Source organism: Schistocerca americana, chromosome 4 (genome assembly GCF_021461395.2).
Source record: "Schistocerca americana isolate TAMUIC-IGC-003095 chromosome 4, iqSchAmer2.1, whole genome shotgun sequence".
Taxonomy (NCBI): domain Eukaryota; kingdom Metazoa; phylum Arthropoda; class Insecta; order Orthoptera; family Acrididae; genus Schistocerca; species Schistocerca americana.
The window spans coordinates 470,135,627-470,155,540 of record NC_060122.1 but is presented as its reverse complement, the minus strand read 5'-3'; the positions used below and the strand labels follow the sequence as shown (position 1 = coordinate 470,155,540).

General features: G+C 38.8%; 1 protein-coding gene across 1 annotated transcript in view; it reads right to left on the bottom strand.

The window, feature by feature from the left end:
- Positions 1 to 1,966: 1,966 nt before the first annotated feature.
- The window catches only part of LOC124612838 (glycine cleavage system H protein, mitochondrial), an 80,332-nt gene continuing 62,384 nt past the window's right edge, over positions 1,967 to 19,914 (bottom strand). Inside the window, exon 5 of the mRNA XM_047141264.1 lies at positions 1,967 to 2,312. Within this exon, the coding sequence (XP_046997220.1) occupies positions 2,215 to 2,312 (98 nt within the window). The 3' untranslated portion in view covers positions 1,967 to 2,214. The remainder of the gene's footprint in view (positions 2,313 to 19,914) is intronic.

The window sequence follows — 19,914 nt, the reverse complement described above, 5'->3', positions numbered from 1 at the left end:
AGGGTAGCAAGGATGGAGGCATGGTTGTCAGAGGGAAGCCAAAGATATTCTACTGTAAGTACTATGCCAGCTTCAAACCAAAGAGGATGCATACAGAAGTAAAGAGGTATATAGTATAAAGATAAACACAACTATGTAGGATGAAAAGATGTGTGAATGGCTAAAGAGGAAAGGGAAAGAGAAGAAGACTGAAGAGTAAATGGGAGTGAGGTGGTTTAACGTAGGTTCAGTCCAGGGGGATGGCGGGATGAAAGGATGTGTTGGAGTGCAAGTTCCCATCTCCGCAGTTCAGAGGGACTGGTGTTGGGTGGGAGAAGCCAAATGGCACATACAGTGTAGCAGGTTCCTAGGTCCCTAGAATTATGCTGGAGGGCATGCTCCGCTACTGGGTATTGGACACCTCCTAGGCGGACAGTTCGTCTGTGTCCGTTACAACAACTAAACTGGCTGAGCACATGAACAGACACAGAGGAACTGTCCGCCTAGGAGATGTCCAGCATAATTCTAGGGACCTAGGAACCTGCTACACTGTATGTGCCATTTGGCTTCTCCCACCCAACACCAGTCCCTCTGAACTGCGGAGATGGGAACTTGCACTCCAACACATCCTTTCATCCCGCCATCCCCCCTGGACTGAACCTACGTTAAACAACCTCACTCCCATTTACTCTTCAGTCTTCTCCTCTTTCCCTTTCCTCTTTAGCCATTCACACATCTTTTCATCCTACATAGTTGTGTTTATCTTTATACTATATACCTCTTTACTTCTGTATGCATCCTCTTTGGTTTGAAGCTGGCACAGTACTTACAGTAGAATATCTTTGGCTTCCCTCTGACAACCATGCCTCCATCCTTGCTACCCTCCCTGTTTTCCTTTCCCTGTTGCTTCATAACCTGGGTTGTGAGTAACTGAATCTACTTTCCCTTCTTCCCTTTCTTTCCCCTCTCTCCTCCCTGATGAAGGAACATTTGTTCCGAAAGCTAGGAACATAAATTTTTGGTTCTGTTTTTTGTGTATCTATCGGCTGTACTGAGCTGAGGTAAGTACTGTATACAGTTTTCTTGTTTCCATAGAATTCTACCAACATACTGAAGTCTGCAACCTGCTTTACCTGTAACTGACACTATTCAATTTCATATCCCTACATATTGTTACACTTAAGTATTTGTATGGTTTGACAGATTCCAACTGGGACTCACTGACACTGTAGTTACAGGATACCCTTTTTCCTCTAGTTGTGCACAGTTACACATTTCTGAACACTTAAAGTCAGTTGCCAGTCTTTGCATCACTCTGAAATCTTATGACCTGACTAAATATTTTTGCAGTTTCTTTCAGATGGTATTCCATTATAGATAACTGTATCATTGCATCATCTGCAGAAAGTCTGACATTGCTATTGTCTGCAAGATTATTAATATAAAAAATCAGTGCAAGAGTCCAAACACACTCCCTGGAGCACACCCAAAGTTATATCTACACCTATTAATGAATCTCCATCAAAGATTACTTGCTGCATCCTCTGTACTAAGAAATTCTCAATCCAGCCACAGATTTCATTTGATACCCCACATGATTGTAGTTTTGACAAATGTAGATGTGCTACTGAACTAACTTTTTAGAAATTGAGAAATACTGAATATACCTGTATGCCTTAGCCCACTGATTCCAGGGTGTCCATCTCAAAAACATGGTTGTCTTTAGCTGAATGCTCCAACTTACTAATTGGCTTCTATGACCATTTATTTCAGTTTGAAATGCTCTGACAAACTGGCTATCATAGGTCAAACAGCTAGATCAAGGCTCATGGTTATGAAAGTCCCAGTGTGCAGTAAACTTTTGGAAGAGAGTCTCACTGTCGTCATTGTCTTACACATACTTCTTATGACTTTCTTTACATAAAATACTGAGAGAACCAGATATATTAGCCATAGTTAATGCCAAAAGTAATGATAAAATAAAATGTAGATGCTACAGAGAAGCCTTTAATTGCAATAAATATGAAAACTCATTTTGTGCAGCTCCATTTCCTTCTCAACATGACTAAAACATATTACACATCATAACAGAAAATGCTGTTTCAAAAATTTGTAGTCATTACACAACATGGTTTATACATATAAAAAGCCATTTAATAAAATTATGTTCTTTCAATAACAATTATGCAGGATCCAGAACATTGTGATTATTCCATAACAACCAAATATCCCAGCCTAATTTTCTTCTGACTTTAAGAACTCTGTATAATCTGCCTCAGTCATCAGCTTCTCTAGTTCCTCTGGTTTTGTAACCTCTACTTTGAACAGCCAACCTAGAACAGACAACCGATCTTGACTGGTACCTTCAATGCAGGTAAATATAAAAATAATCAAACATCAACTATGCAATTTTCAACTGTCAGTACAGATTTCTTAGAAGTACTGTATCAATAATAAACCATATTTGTTTCTATGGATACAGAGATTTCATTGCATGCACTGGAAGATTAATCCAAAGGATTTAGAAACCCATCTTTTGCTATCTGTTGTTGGACTTCCCTCTATGCTATTTCTGCAGTGAAGAAAATCACAGTCAGCAACCAAAAACTATCGTGGCAACAAACTGAGAGGTAAATTGAATAAAACCATACAATAATGTTAGAATCTGTCAAACTTCCCACTCACACAAACTCACCCAAGAACCCAAAAAGAAGAAATGGTATAAAATATACATACAAGCAAATTAACACAAATGAGGCTGATATATTAAGATAGTGAGGTGATAACTATAAAAGAGAATCACTTGCTTTCCTTAAAACAGGTCACATTAGTAGACAGCTTTACAGCTACTCCCTACATGAGCTTTACTGAAAGAAAGCCAAGAAAGTTGTAAGCACATAGGTCCTGTTAGCTAAGAAATACTTCATGCAACATATGATAGTATCCTTTACACAAGATAGCTGAGAAAATCATATCCTGTTTAAGTACCTGTGAAGAGGTTGCTAATTTTGCTTTTGCTGAATACAAATGACTGTCTCTTACAACCATCCGTTCGCCTGTCACCAGTATTCTGTTGAGAGAGAGATGGATCATACTACACAGGAAAGCAACAATGTGTGGAAGCGAGTGTCACGCAGGGTTCCTCAACCACCACATCCATTATTTGGTTGAATTTGTATGTGTACTGTTGAATAATACCACCTCCTCTACTTTAGAGCCTTTGCAAGCAGAGAAGGGAGTCTTAAATATTGTGAACTTTTTTCTCTATTGCATGAATTTGTGCAACAGCTTGAAGGGCACGTGGGAAATCAGAGCACATCTAAAATGCTTTGGAGCCATTAAGATTAAAGCAATAAATTTCTCTATAAAGCTGAGACTGATCTTGCAGACACAATCAACACAAATTTCATAATTAACAAGATGAATTGTGAATGACACTTCTGTCAAGGTTGCTCCTAAACTTTGTATAAATAACAGTCATGTCTCAAGACTTCCATTTAATGTCATTCTCTACATCTAAATCTACATCCATACTCTGCAAGCCACCTGTCTGTGTGTGGCGGAGGGTACCTTGAGTACCTCTATCGGTTCTCCCTTCTATTCCAGTCTCGTATGGTTCGTGGAAAGAAGGATTGTCGGAACGCCTCTGTGTTTTATCCTCATGGTCTCTTCACGAGATATACATAGGAGGGAGCAATATACTGCTTCACTCCTCGGTGAAGGTAGGTTCTCGAAACTTCAACAAAAGCCCGTACCGAGCTACTGAGCGTCTCTTCTTCAGTGTCTTCCACTGAAACCTTGTTTCTGCAGTTTTCAGTAAGCACAGCTTTCCATTCTATTTCTGTCCTCTGTATTCACTCATTTAAATGACAAATATAGGCCAATATTTGTATACTTGCATTAAAAAATAAATAAAAAACTTTGTGACATGTGAATAGTGTGGCAGCATACAACCCTTGAGGATGGATGACACTGTCAACACAAGCTGTGTATATATCTACTACTTGCAGTGGTGCAATGCATTTTTTTGTATATCACACATAAGACAGCAAACAATTACTGTAAAACCTTTTACCAAGAAACCTGGTGAATCTTGTCAATTTCTTTAAGCCTAACCACTATTTTTCCATGGTCCTCTTTCAGAAAGAACAATAACATGTTTATTTAACAATTTCAAACCAAGAAAGCTTACAAGGAGAGGCCAGATCATCTCATTCCTTGATTTCAATGATCTACTAGTCTAGGACCACTCCTGTGAAATGGCTGAAGTCATTACACTAATTTACTACTGTTTCCAAAAAATCTAGGTCAAAGGCCATGACACAGAATCTGTTTATAGAGTAATGTCCTTGCTAACTGAAATGGTCGTCAAGAGGTATGCGTTCTGCATTGACATTACAGGCTACTTACTTGCACACATTCGACTTATTCTTCTTACAACTTTTTTTTTTTTATACATAAAGACCTAAAGTCATTATTAGTCAGTCCCAATACTTCCCACAAAGTTATCATACGCGTGGCATGCATCAAAATTAAATGTCTAGAGAAGTATCATCATAAATATACCAAGTTTGCTTTTCATTAGATACTGAGGGTGCAGTAGATTTCCCTGCTATCACCGCCTCTGATTAATATCAGCACATTACACTGAAGGTTTACTACGATGAAGGGAATAAGTGAGTCTTTGCAAAACAAAGTGAGAGATTACAGCAATAACTGTATTACATTTATGTATTACATTTATGGAGTGCCATAAACAAGGATAACATTTTGTGAGGGGGGAAAAAACACATGGAAAAAAAAAAAATCACACAGTAAATTGGTACTGAAGATCAAACTTTTGTGCTTACTCACAATGAAATTTTATTTAAAGTAACAATTTTGCGAGGGCCTTCATTCTCTTTCAAACAAGAAAAAAAGAGTGTCATTCAAACCCATGTGCACGGAAACAGATGTGGATGCATGCCCTATGCAACGTGGCCACTGTTCCACATAACACAAGAATTCCTCAAGTACATGTGTAATGAAATGAAGTCACTAATTCTTCAACTTTTCAGGAACTATAAGGATGTGAACCTGATATGTATGTATAACATTCCTGTTATCTCTGTTTGTTCTAAAAACTTCCTGGTCTGGAATAGATCCTACATCACCACCTTCGACACATTTTTCACACATAGAGTACTCACCTAAACTCTTTCACAGCTGTTACTTTTGAGTGATCCCCAGTCAGTATTCCAAAGGTCACCCAAATCAGTGGGTGACAGGTTCTGGCAGAGTTAGTTTTTGATATTTCATTACATTACAGATTTTTTGTTCATGTATTTATCTTTATTACAATGAACCCCTGTGTATGACATGGTTAGGGAACACATAACACATCTAAAACAAGTTTAAAGAAGAAGAAGAAGAATATCTTTATATGTGGAAAAAGGGATTTCCAAGTGTGTGTATTGCACAGAGCCTCAGATAATTCATTAACAACAGATCCACACCAATACATACTTTTCAGTTTTCCTTCATGTCAGGAAAATAGCCAAAAAATCACAATCACAGATAAATTTTTTTTTACATTGATAGATTTTTATAAGAAAATGCTTGAAATAATTTTTAAAAAGTTTAAAGCCACCTGAAGATGAGAGGACTCCATACTTATGACTTTAGAATGAACCATAGTTTTGTAGTAAATCATTATTTAGTGACTGGTCACTGAACTTTTTCAGGAATCAAATTATTGATGTACATATTTGATAAGCTTACTCCTGATATGGCTGAATCAAAAACTTTCCAATTATTGGCTTGGTTAAACTAAGAAAAAATGCGTAATTTTTTAAGCAAAAATCATCATCCAGTAAGCTCCACGTACTTTATTATCAAAATACTTTTTAAGGGACTTCAGAACACAGGTGGCCATGAAAATGATAAACCAAAAATAAACTTTTTTATACTTACGACCTCCACGAATATCCTTTGTCCAGAACTGACATGGTGCAATGTATTTGGGAAACACTGCATTATTTTGAGAACAGAAAACAAAATGCATTTCTTATTTTTGATGAATGCATTGTCCCTCACTATCCAAAACAGTGTTGAGTCTGAGGGACAAAGGATCTAAAAATATGCTGACTTGAACTAATGCTCTCCCACATTGTAAGACTCGTTTGCAAAGTCTCAAGTACATTCATGATGCAGCCCCAAATCTCAAATCACCTATTCCCGAACATGACTGATCGGGTGTATATCTGGAGACATTGTGGGCTATTCCAATATGAATACCTCTGGAAGTCAGTTCAGCCAAGTTTAGATACTGTTTCTGTGTACACACTACTGCTGTGCCGAATCAAGAGATTGAATAGATGGTAGCATACGTTTTCTAAAACAGGTGTGCGCACTAGATGGAACTCTGACCAAGTCTTTCAGTCCAACTGCTGTTATCCAAACACACATCCAAGCTCATATTTCCATTTTGTGCTGTGGTAACAACATGATTTGAAGAGTGGTGAGTAGTTTTGGGTCTTCACAGAAACAAGTCTTCCAGTCTTGACTGAACGAATACTTTTTGTAAGCCCATACCACTAAGTCAAAGACATCTTTGCCAGCTGGAAGGTCCTGAGACCAAATGGTGTATGTGTTTCTTGATGGTAAGGTATAACACCTTGTTTTCTTGCACGTTTGCAGTGACAGAAATGAGCAACATGACAATGTTGGCAGGCAGTACTCATACTTGCTGGCAGATCAAGATTTCCGGCCACTGTTGTAGCAGACACGAATGGATTCTCCACACTACCATACGCAACAGTAAGTTTAAGGCTTGCTGTTTTTTGGTGTGTGTGACATATGGCCACAGTGAAAGCTTGGTCATATGACTAAGCACAGCCATGCTGCAATTCACAGTAGTGTACGCTGCTCTAGCTAACACAAAATAACATGGCACCTGTGTAGAAATGGATTCTCTTACTGATTTCCAGCCAAGTCCAGACAATTATTCCAAAGGTGATGCTGCCTCAGTTGCACATTGCCTGCTGACATGTGCATTTTGAGCATTCTTGTCACTGTCTCTTTACTGCATAGTATTCAACCACAATCTTCATGCAATGTAGGTGCAGGGGCCATTCTAACTAATCAAGAACAAGTGATTTAAACAACGCCACTAAATTTGTCAGAAAGGTGCGTACAATGAAATAAAAATCACATTTAAAATTGAGCTTCAGAGGGCTGAAGAAAGCACTAGCTATTCCAATTGCACAGTAATGAGAATAAACAAGGAGGGGCAGAAAACAATAGCTACTAATTCTTCCTAAGGCTTCATGACTTTGGAAAGACACATAAGAAGGCGAAAACTTTATTTTTAGGTAATACTGCCAAAAAGATTGTCTGGGAACTGAGACATAATTTCCTTATGACCCACGTTCTTTATTTTACATTGTCAATATTGTAATGAGTACTGTCCACTACATTTTTTACCCTTCTTTTTGGTTTTGCAAGATTTCCTTCTGTTAATGAATGGTTGGACTTGTGTTGCTTTGCTCGATCCTTTGTTTGTGTGAGTATTTCTTTTTGAGTTCTCTAGTCAGAACTATTGACTTTGAATGTCTATATTTTTCGAATTATTGGTTGCACTGACATAACTTGCCAATACAATCATCTGCAGATTCACCAACTGTAACTTTCAAGTTAGCCAAGATGTGTGTTCATGCATAGGCATTAGCTATTGCACTGCACTTTTCTAATGCATGAAAGTCATTTGTAATTGAGACCACCACCACCACCACCACTTCACCGATTCCTACTGTGCCGTCCATATAGGTCTGACTAATCTATTTTGGGCACACACTACATCAAAGTGCTAGCACAGAAAAAGAGCACAGTATATATTGTTGTGGCATGCATGATGACACACTGTTAAGATCAATAAATTTACTGATGGTGCGGCGAAGAAAAATACTATAATGCCAACAGAGGATGCAGGAATGTGCAATCAAATGTAAGCAAGCCCATGGCATTTGATTTACAGGAGGGCGGAGATGATGACATAATGTTGGTTGGAGTAGGATTCAAGTACCTACCCCACAGCAAAAGAAGCAAAATAAATATAAATATTTCATCATTAATGATATGGATAAATTTGTTCTTATGCAGATATTTCTGCTCTATGAAAAGTAGAGGAAAAGGCCATTTTTGTAAAAACTTCACAGCTTTTCCCACAGTTAACTCAAATTTCAGCCTACTCAAGCAACTCTAAGAAACACTGTTCCATGTATGAGGTTCAGTTTTAAAAGGCACCAGCATAAATGGGTCGTCATGTTTGAAAGACTTTAGTGCCATTAAGCGTTCCAGTGTTGTGCTTGAGGACAACGATAGGAGTTTTGTTTTTTGTTCAGTTCTCCTACAACAGCAAAACTTTGGATTATCACATAGATTTTTTCCTTCAAAATATGCAGAAATAAGGATAGACAAACTTTTGGCATCAAGGAGAAGCACCAAATTGTTTATTTAACTGGCAATTTTTCAAGAAAATGATTCCCCTCCTACTGCTTCAATAACCATCTAGACCTAAATAGTACAGAACTGGCCTGGAATCTTGAAAAGAATAAGGTTCCTGGTCATAATATGTCAAGATTCTTCGTCTCCAAACTAGTAATAAACAAACTTAATACATCACTCAGCCTGGTACAGATATTTTGCCATTGTGGCATTAGGATACCATAGACAGCCTTATATCATGAAAAAAGTGTGTGGTAACTACTAGAGGAGAGAGTACAGACAAACACACCTTCAAACAATGTTTACATTAGACTCTCACTCCCTGAGGAGTTACTAAAAATTGCCACAGAGGTGGTATTTCACATCTCTATAGCGGGGTATTGGTAAAAGTTTTCAACTAGTAATAATCGCACCTCAGTTAGGCGGATGAGGAGACTGAATATGTATCAGCCAGCATGGATTCTGAAGTTACCTTTTATGACAAACAGCAGGTGACAAAAAGAAAGAGACAGCTGAGAAAGGGAAAGATCTCATAATGGGGGGAAATAGTTTTACATGTGGTTCCAGTGAAGTGTCATGAGCAGCTAAGATGAGATCTAAATAGGCCCTTGATCCAGTGGGGTTCACAAACATGTAAGCATGTGACAGCAACCCACTTGCAAGAATACCAGATTGTATGTGATTACTTCCTCCTGTGCCCACACCTCAAATGTAAACATGATAGTACTGCCTACCTGGCCTGGTCTTCACATCACTTTGTCAGGTAAAAGATCTTCTTTGCCCTTCTTCTGAAATCATCTTATCCAGATTTTTTAGCTATGTCTGAGAAGCTGAACTGACAATGCAATCCATTAATACTTCAGATAAATAATGCATAGTTCAAAATTAACTTCTTTCCATTATTCATTCCTGATCTTTATCCATTATTCATTCCTGATCTTTATACAGCTGTCACTGCACTGCCAAAAATTAGTGTTCAAAGAACAAATTTATTGACAATCTGAGCAAGAAGCAGCTGTGAATCCAGATAGATGATGTTATACATACTGTACTCACAATTAGTATTAAGCAACAAAGGGGAGGGATATGGGAGGAATATAATCAGAAACATCTTTCTCTTACCAGAGATGATTTGTTACTTTGTGATCAGAGCACAATACCTTTTGTGCTAACTGTCACTATTTGCTTTTGTTTACATTTCAAACAAAGCATTTTAGGAAATGATTCCATTTTCAAGTGAGTTTCTCTCTGCACTATGCAATTTTGTTATTATGTTTTTGATGTGTGATGTTCTGATTTAATCTGATGACTTTACTGCAGTATATAAAAAACATTTTTAGCTGATTATTGATCTGTATACATGACTAGTTCCAAAATTTGGAAGAACTTGTACTTACAGTTTTTATATGGTCTATTTGTGCTGAGTTTCACATGTTAAAACATCACACAGAATTTTCTGTGCACAGTATATATTGAGAAGAGCAAACTTACATAAACAAAAAGTTACAATGATTTTTTTCAATGTAATCAACAGAGATAATGTAATAGATTTTATACAAAGTATGATATGCTTTTGTACAGAAGGTATTTATCACAATTTACTTATATCTGTTTGCCATGGTGCTTATTTCTGTGCGTTGCTATTTTTAGTTAAGTATATTGTTGAAGCATCTGAAGAAATTCCCTGATTCACTTTCAAGTTTTTGTTTAATGTTTTATCTTCATATTTTCTATTACGTAAACATTCAGGGGATAGGCGAAATAATGTGAACAATGGTAGTAATGGGATAGTTGTGTTTGACAGTCAACAACGCAGGTAAAGCACGTGTCACACTGGACTGTGCGCGATCAGTACAGACCGGGCATGAGTGCAGGTTGTTTATGAGTAGTGCACACTTTATATTTGCATTCAGAGGCCAAGGTCAACGTGCAATGAAAGACCTAACAGAGTTCCAAAGAGGGCAGATTGTGGGGGCTCAATTAGCTGGAGCATCAGTAACCAAAGCAGCCAACTTATTGAATGTTTCAAGGAAAATGTTTCAACAGTCGTGACAGCCTAAACAAAACATGGAAAGACGTCATTGTGTAAACGTAATAGTGGGTGCAAATCAGAACTAAATAACAGAGATTGTCATATACTAACATGAATTGTGTCAAAACAATGCAAAACTAGTACGACAAAAGTGACTGCAGAGCTCGATAGCCAGCTTTGATACCCCATATCTATCGACACTAGCCACTGAGAACTCCATAAAGCAAATATTCATGGACAAGCTGCTATACCGAAACCATTAGTGATGACAACCAACTCAAAGAAGCGTAAAACATGGTGTCAGTAGCAGAAATCCTAGACGACCAGTGGAAAAAAAGTCATATGGTCTGATGAGTTAACATTTTCGTTATTTCCAACATTGGGTTGGGTTTACGTCTGGAGGACACCGAAAGAGCCTACACTCTTGATTGCTTGATGGTAACAGTTAAGCATGGAGGTGGAAGTGTGATGATGAGGCCATATCATGGTTTCTGCTGGTCCCATCAATACTCTCAAAGGCCGCATTACAGCCAACAATTCTGTGAACATTTTAGGTGATTAGGTGCACCTCATTATTCAAAATGATGTTTCCCAACAATGATGCCTTATTTCAGGACAATAATACACCCATTCACACAGTCAGGACAGTTAAATTGTGGTATGCAACTGAACTACAGGGTCTTCCATGGCCAGCACAGTCCCTGGATATGAACATTATCGAACCTTTGCGGGTGGTATTGGAGCGCAGATTCCAGAGCAGATTTCTGCCTCCCTCATCACTACAGGAGTTAGAAGAGGTTCTGATCAAAGAACGGCATATCATTCCACTGGAGACTATACAATCATTATATGCCAGCATTCCAAGAAGAATCACAGCTGTATTACAGGCAAATGGGGGCCCAACCCCTTATTAATAAACCATTCCCAAAGTAAGTACAGATGTTTACATTATTTTGCCTATCCCCTCTATCTCCACTTCATCTAAAAATCCATTTTATATCCTTTATTTAGTCAGGGCAGTACTTTGACTTTTGCTCTACTTTTCCAAATGAGTGTCCTGTAGTATCGTGTATGTGTGTCACTATTGCTGATGTGTGTGCTGCATATGTAGGTTTTAATGCACTCTGTATACCTGGTGTTGAAATCTCCACCTGTTTGTCCTAAGTAGAATGAAGAGCATTCCTGGAATGTTACTTTGTATATTCCAGAGTCTGGGTATGGGTCATTATAATATTTTGTTATGCATTAGTTTTTTTGTTGTTTATTAGAAGTAGAAACACTATTTCTTCTTGGTGGTGTTTTTAAAACAATTGCAATCTTCTGTGATATACAGGGCGTTTCAAAAAGAAAGAGCAGATTTCAAACATTTATTTCTCAAAAACTACAAATGATAGAAACACAATTCAAACGTTTCTTGTCAGAGAAAGGTTCAAAGTTTTTCAATGGTCCGCGCAGAAGTTCCATGCAAATCCGCAGTGGCGCTGGCGTTTGTTTGTAGGAAAATGGCGACGACACCACAGGAACGATCATTTTGTGTGCTGCAATTTGCAAAGTTAGAGTCCATTGTTGGTGTGCAACGTGCATTCCGCCGTCAATTCAACAAACAGCCGCCTCGTCATAAGCAAATTTATGAGTGGCATCACAGATTCGTAGAAGATGGTTGCATCTGCAAGCGAAAAAGCACGGGTCGTCCACGCACATCGGATGAAAATGTCGAGCGTGTCCGTGCAGCTTACGAAAGGAGCCCTAGAAAATCCACGGCACGGGCAAGTCACGAACTAAACATGTCTAAAACAACGGTATGGCGCGTTCTGAGTAACCGTCTGCACATGAAGCCGTACAAACTGCAGTTATTGCAAGCATTGCGTCCTGACGACCACAACAAAAGGTTCGAATTTTCAACTGCAATTCTACAGGACATGGAAGAGGACAATTTTGCCGAACGATTAATTTTTTCAGATGAATCAACGTTTCACATTTCTGGTAAAGTTAATCGGCATAACGTACGAATTTGGGCGAGTGAAACTCCGAGGGACGTTATTCAACATGAAAGAGACTCACCAAAGGTTAACGTCTTTTGTGCAATTTCGGTAAACAAAGTTTATGGACCTTTCTTTTTCATGGAGAAAACTATCACAGGAACCATTTACCTGGACATGTTAGAAAACTGGCTATTTCCTCAACTTCAGGAAGATTCAAATCACTTCATCTTCATGCAAGATGGCGCCCCACCACACTTCTCTGAACCTGTACGACGGTACCTAAATAACACCATTCCAGGACGGTGGATTGGAAGAGCAGGAGCACAAGATCAATGTCATCTTCTGTGGCCTCCCAGGTCACCAGACCTTACTCCCTGCGATTTTTATTTGTGGGGGTACATAAAGGACTGTGTTTATGTCCCACCTATGCCCGCTACTCTTCAAGAGGTACGACATCGAATTGTTGCGGCCGTGAATTCGGTAACTAAAGACCAGTTGCGTCGTGTGTGGCAAGAAATGAGATACCGGTTTGATATTTGTTGTGTAACAAATGGTGCTCATATTGAGGTACAGTTTTGATATTTGTTGTGTAACATTTGGTACTCATATTGAGTGAAGGACCGTTGGAATTGTGTTTCTATCATTTGTAGTTTTTGAGAAATAAATGTTTGAAATCTGCTCTTTCTTTTTGAAACGCCCTGTATTGTCAATGTATGGGATGTCAGACGAATATTTGATATTTTCCTTGTGTTGTGGTTTGTGTCTCCATTTTTCTTCACATTGTCTAGGACTGTGTCAATTGTGGAAGCAGTATAATCACTGGCAACTGCTACCTGTTTCACTATGTTTATTTACTGTTGCATGTTTTCTTGGCTCAAAGATATTTTAGTTGCCTAAGCAGCGTTGACCTGTATGCTGCCTGTTTGGAGGTTTCGGTGGCATGAGATTGGAGGGATTGTGCTGTCGGTCATTGTATTTTTCCTATAAATTTTGAATGTGCATGTGTTGTGTCTTGTTCATGCTCCACTGTAAATTTAATGTACACTACTGAAGCCATTTTAGAATGTCTTATATCCTTTGCATCCCCTTATACTACAGTTAGTAAGGCATCTAAATATCGCCTCTAAAATTCAGTATTCTTTAGGCAGGGTTGTTGGTTGTTGAATAATTTCAGTTCAAAGTGATTTATATCAGCTATGGTACCCAGACACAAACATTGCCATAGAAAAAAAATGTATATCCAGCATTCCATCCATTGGCAATATATCACAGAAGGTTCCGAATATTTTCAAAAACCACACAGTAAAAATTGAGTTTCCCTACATCTAATAAACTAAAACATAACTGTGTAATCATAACCTATACTCAGATCCTGGAAACTATAAAGTAACATGCCAGGAATGCTCCATGTTTTAAATGAAACAAACAGGCCGAGATTTCATGGCCAGTTACACAGAGCACATTAAGGCCTCAGACACACAAAATGTCAAAGTACTCCACCAACTAAATAAAGGGCGTAAAATGAATATGTTAGATGAAATGGAGATGTATTTCCATTACAGAAAATGTGAAGATAAAATCTTAAACAAGAAAACCTAAGTGAATCAGTGAATTCAGATGCATTGGCAATACACTTAAACAAAAATAGTAACACACAGAAATAAGCACCATTGTCAATAGATATAAGCCAATTATGATAAATATCCTCTGTACAAAAGCATATCTCACACTGTAGAAAACCTGTAACATTATCTCTGTGACTACATCTCAAAACATCATTGGAACTGTTGGTTTATGCAAGTTTGTTATTCTCAATATATAATGTGTACAGAAAATTGTGTGTTATGTTTAATATGTGCGTGACTCTGCACACGTGGACCAGAAGAAAACTAAGTACAAGTTCTTCCAAATTTCACCACTAATTATGTATAAAGATGATAATCAACTAAAAATTGTGTGTGTTTTTATACACTGCAATAAATTCAATGGATTAAAACAGAAACTCAGAAATTAAAAACATGACAAAATGGCGTAGTCACAGGGAAAAACGCACTTGAAAATGGGAATAATTTCACGAAAAATGCCGTGTAAGGTGTAAATAAGAAAAAGTGTGACTGGTAGCACAAAAGTTATTTACAAACAACCTCATTGTTTTCACAGTTGCAGGCTTTCACAAACCATTTCCAACTGATCAAATCAGAAGTAAGTTTGGTTAACAAGTGCGTAACACATCTTGTTTGACAAACAATCTGCATGTTTCTTACACAACTATCAACACAATAATTAACTAACTTTGAATACTGTCAGTAATAGTGCATCATATACAGGTCTAATGTAAATTATATTTAACACCAACTTTCAGAAATAGCAGTAGACTGCATTGCTTAGTATTAAGGAACCAACTATTCTATGTGAAACAGTGATGTCACAATTCAATGAAATAAGTTGCAATATAATTTATAATAAATGATAAATACTATGATGACCAACAGAATATGGAGACTAAAGAAATAATAAAGAAAAATGTCAAAAACACTAAACAAAAATGCCCTACATACAAGAAGAGAATGCATACAAAGAGCTTAATTACAAGTAAATTACAAAAAATGGCTCTGAGCACTATGGGACTTAACAGCTATGGTCATCAGTCCCCTAGAACTTAGAACTACTTAAACCTAACTAACCTAAGGACATCACACAACACCCAGTCATCAGGAGGCAGAGAAAATCCCTGACCCCGTCGGGAATCGAACCCAGGAAGTAAATTACAATTAAGAGAAAATAACTACGAGGACATGCTGGTAAGTAATGCCTCCAAATTTTTTACGTAAAATTTTTTTATAGCTCAAACAAACATTATTAACATTTTACATCTTTATTCTTCATGTCTGCACATTTGCACCCATCTGCTGCTAGAAGATTCCAAATTTTAGCGTGTAAAATGGCAGTGTGTAAAGCAGCAATGTAAGTGAGAAACAGCATTCTGTAATTGAGTTCTGAATTCAAAGAGTTCAACCGTACATGGAGCACCGTCTTCAGCATGACAACACCAGACCACACACAAGTGCAGAGACATATACAACCATCGAACACCTTGGGTTCACTGTCCCAATTTGGCCCCATCTAATTTTCATCTGTTTCCAGAACTTAATGAATACCTTCTAGAGCTTAACTTTGATAGTGCTGAAGAAGTGCAAGCAGAGATGAGGTTGGGGCTCTGTCAACTAAATCAAACATTCTACTGTTATGGTATCAACAAACTGGTCTCTTGTTGAGAGAAATGTGTTCATTACCAGGATGAACATGTTGATAAATAAAGATGCACACTGGTAACAATGTCTGTTTTATTTAAAAAGCTTTAAGAGTTCTCACCTAAAAAATCCAGAGGCATCACTTTTCAGTACACCCTCATAGTATGTGATGAAATGGGTAAACTAAAAACAGGGTTTCCAGTCAAGAATTGCTGTTTTGCACTAATCCTTAATGTATTTATTGTATTCTGTATGATTTATTGTAGCTCAGCATTTTCTTGTACTCTAAATATTTCACATAATTGTTATAATTAGTAAAGAATTATGCTGAGTGTCTGGTATTAGTGTTACTCACTTTGGCCACTGTCCCACAAAGCACTTACAATGGTGACAGGTCTATACACGAATGTGCTCACATTTGGATGAAGGTGCCTAAGACCTCTAGGAACATTTACAGATGCTGATAAATCACGGCAAGTTACAGTGCTACAATACCACAAGATATTTTAATAAAAAAATAAGACAAAACCTGGTGCACACTTCTTGAGTGGGTAATGACAAAGGATAGACCATTTCTCACCATATAGCGGAAATGTTGAATTGCAGGCAGGCACAACAAAAAGGCTACTAAACACGTATGCTTTCATCAGCCACAAGGCAAAAAAACCACACACACACACACACACACACACACACACACACACACGACCACTGTCTGTATGGCAGAGCCAGACTCACTCCTAGAATATTGCTCAAGCTTGTGGGAATCCTTACCAAATACGACTAACAGGCAATACTGAATGGATACACAGAAGGGCAGCACAAATAACCACATCTGTTCAGTGCACAGAAGAGTGGCGGAGATGCTTAAGAAGCTGAACTGGCAGACATTTTAAGTCAGAAACTATCCCGAGAAAGTCTATTTATGAAGTGTCAAGAACTAACTTTAAACGATGAGTCTAGGAGTATACTACAATATCCTATATATTGCTCTCATAGGGATCATGAGAATAAGCTATTAATTACAATGCACACATAGCCATTAAACACTCATTCTTCCCACATGTGAATGGAATGGGAGGAGGCCCTAATAACTGCTACAATAGGAAGTAACCTCTGCTATGCACTTTGCAGTGGTTTGCAGAGTATGGATGGAGATGAAGTATGAGAATTCATCCAACCATTCAGAGGTACTGAAAAACAAGTTCTGCACCTTTGAAAATGTAGATTACACAGATACAAAAAGGAGGAATTTCTCATGAGCGTTTATGCAAACAGCAATCGATGTAGCAGGTACAAAAAAGAAAAGAAAATCTCAACAGGAAGAAGGTAGCTACTGGAGAGAAAAGTTCTAAGCAAACAATAATGACAAATTTGGTAAGAGAATCAATTGAAAAATAAAAATGGTAGATGGGAGTGGAGGGGGGGGGGGGGGGGGCATAGGGGGGAGGGGCTGGCTGGCTGGCTGGCTGGCTGGGGCTGAACAGCAAGATCATCAGTACCTCATCTATGGGATAGTCCAACTGCGAGTTCATGACACCAACCAGAAATCTGATCAAATTGCAATTGTATGCAAGAGTGGTAAAATATAGACGTTGAGATCAATATGGATGCCAAAAGGGGAGAAATAATTTGTGAGAGATGGAGCTATATGGGCCAAGTCAGTCTGCAGGCCAAGGAGCACACAAGGGTACTCCAAGGCTCATCTGCGGTGATAGTAGTAACAGAATAAATAATTCCTTCCAGCTGGAAAGAGAGGATGTCCATAGTAGTAAAACTGGAAAGGCTAAAAAGGTAATGACATCCTTAGGACCAATAAAAGTAAAATAATATGAGAGAAATGATTCGGCCGGAAGGTGGATAGGTGGGTGCAAAAAACCACCCAGCATAACTGATAGGCTACCTTCCCTTCAATCAGTTTGCAGAGTACACTGGTGAGGCTAACCGGTTAGTAGGTGCCAATGACAATGAGTTTTTGCTTGGCTTGAATATTCACAAGATCCCACCATCACCCCACTAAGAAGGGAAAAACACCTTCTAGCCACATGTGATGAACGGAATTTGCAAGTCTCATTCAGATGTTGGCTCATCTGATTATGAACCGTATCAGGACATGGGTCCTTATCATGAGATGAGTCAAGCCCAAGGTAATTCCCACTCAGTGAAAGGCTCATTATGTAATTCAGGATTACAGGGAGTAAAGGACAGTGGCAAGTCTTCAACTTGCTTTATGTTAAAAAAAAAAAAAAAGGAAAGAAAGAGGCACCAAGACTGTTGCACGGTGTTCAGCCACAACTGACACGTCCACCGTGAAAGAGGAGACCTGAAATCATTATTGATCTTCCCAAGCCCAGCAAATATATGGAGCTTGGCCGACGTCTGGGATAAAGGTCACAGTTTCCCAAGGAGGCGGCACAGCACTTCCAGTAATCATCTTTACTGCATTCAATTGGGTAGTGAGCATTCGCATGGAGCCACTTGAATGATGACAATCTGAAGGACGTCACTTGAAATGCTGCATGACCCTTAGACAGTCTTAAATATCTGACAAAATTCTTTGGTGCAGCAAGCTACCAGCTACTGGTCGAGGGCCTTAAAAACAGGGATCAAATTCCAGCAGCAAAGGTGATTGTGGTGGATGATAATAATGATGATTGGTTTGTAGGGTGCTCAAGTGTGTGGTCACCAGCGCCTGTACGAAGTCCCAATTTTTACACTGTCCAATCGAGCCGATGATGATGATGATGATGATGATGATGAGGACAACACAAACACGAACCCAGGACCCCGTGATCCGCAGGCAGCAACACTAGCCACTAGACCACGAGCTGTGGACGAATGCGGTGGAGATGTCACAGACAATCTCACTGACACAATCTGACAGAGAGATAATTAATCTACTGGCACGCAGTTGTCATTTGGTCCTCTGAAGACTTAAAAATGATCGTCAGAAGACATCTACTAGACAATGTGCTACTCCTCCACATGGAATATCCTTGCAGGCCAAGGGGGAAGGTGAGTCGTCATCATGTTAAGGTGGCTATCTGAAAGTACATACTGATATCACACTGATATTTCTTTCAATGTGATACAGAGAAGAATCCACTAATTGATGACACCTGTATGAACCAACTTACAGACTTCTGCAGAAGTGCTCTCGGGGCCAGTACAGTTCTGACAGAAGACACTAACCTCCAAATGCTGAAGAATAGTCATCAGTGAAATTTATTTCTTTGAGACTTGCACAGATTATGGAACAGAAGAACATTACTTGTAGTTGTTGCAGGTGACAGTAATGCCATTAAATTATCACATTAATAGTGTCTTAGGCGTAAAGAAATCAAGAGGACAGGTCACTCCCAGGATCACTATCTTCTGCCGGAGGTAAGGGTTGACCAACATGGAGTCTGATGGCAGGGGGTCGATCTGGTGTCCCTGGGGCATGAAGTAGTCTTACAGTTACAGGAGAAGTGCTAATCGATATGCTTGCTTTCATAGATGGCCACACCTCATAACTTAGGATACATCTTGATATAACTAGAATAGTTAAAATTATTTCTTGTTCTTCTGAAACACTACGTAAGAGTTGAGACACTTGCAAGGTATCCACTGTGAGGGTAGTAATTGAAGAGGAGTAGTTAGCCCTAGGATGTGTAGTCTGTGATTCTTTCAGCCACCAGCCAGTGTCCGGTAGCTATGGAGGGAAGTGCGGCTAAGGACTAGAAAGGAGGTGACGGGGGGGGGGGGGGGGGGGGGGGGGGGGGGGGGCAAGGGAACAGTATACGAATGTGGCACAGGTGAGCTTGCCAGAGTGCAGGAACACAGGGAGTTGTACCAGTTGTACAGGGTGTTTCAAAAATGACCGGTATATTTGAAACGGCAATACAAACTAAACGAGCAGCGATAGAAATACACCGTTTGTTGCAATATGCTTGGGACAACAGTACATTTTCAGGCAGACAAACTTTCGAAATTACAGTAGTTACAATTTTCAACAACAGATGGCGCTGTGGTCTGGGAAACTCTATAGTACGATATTTTCCACATATCCACCATGCGTAGCAATAATATGGCGTAGTCTCTGAATGAAATTACCCGAAACCTTTGACAACGTGTCTCGCGGAATGGCTTCACATGCAGATGAGATGTACTGCTTCAGCTGTTCAATTGTTTCTGGATTCTGGCG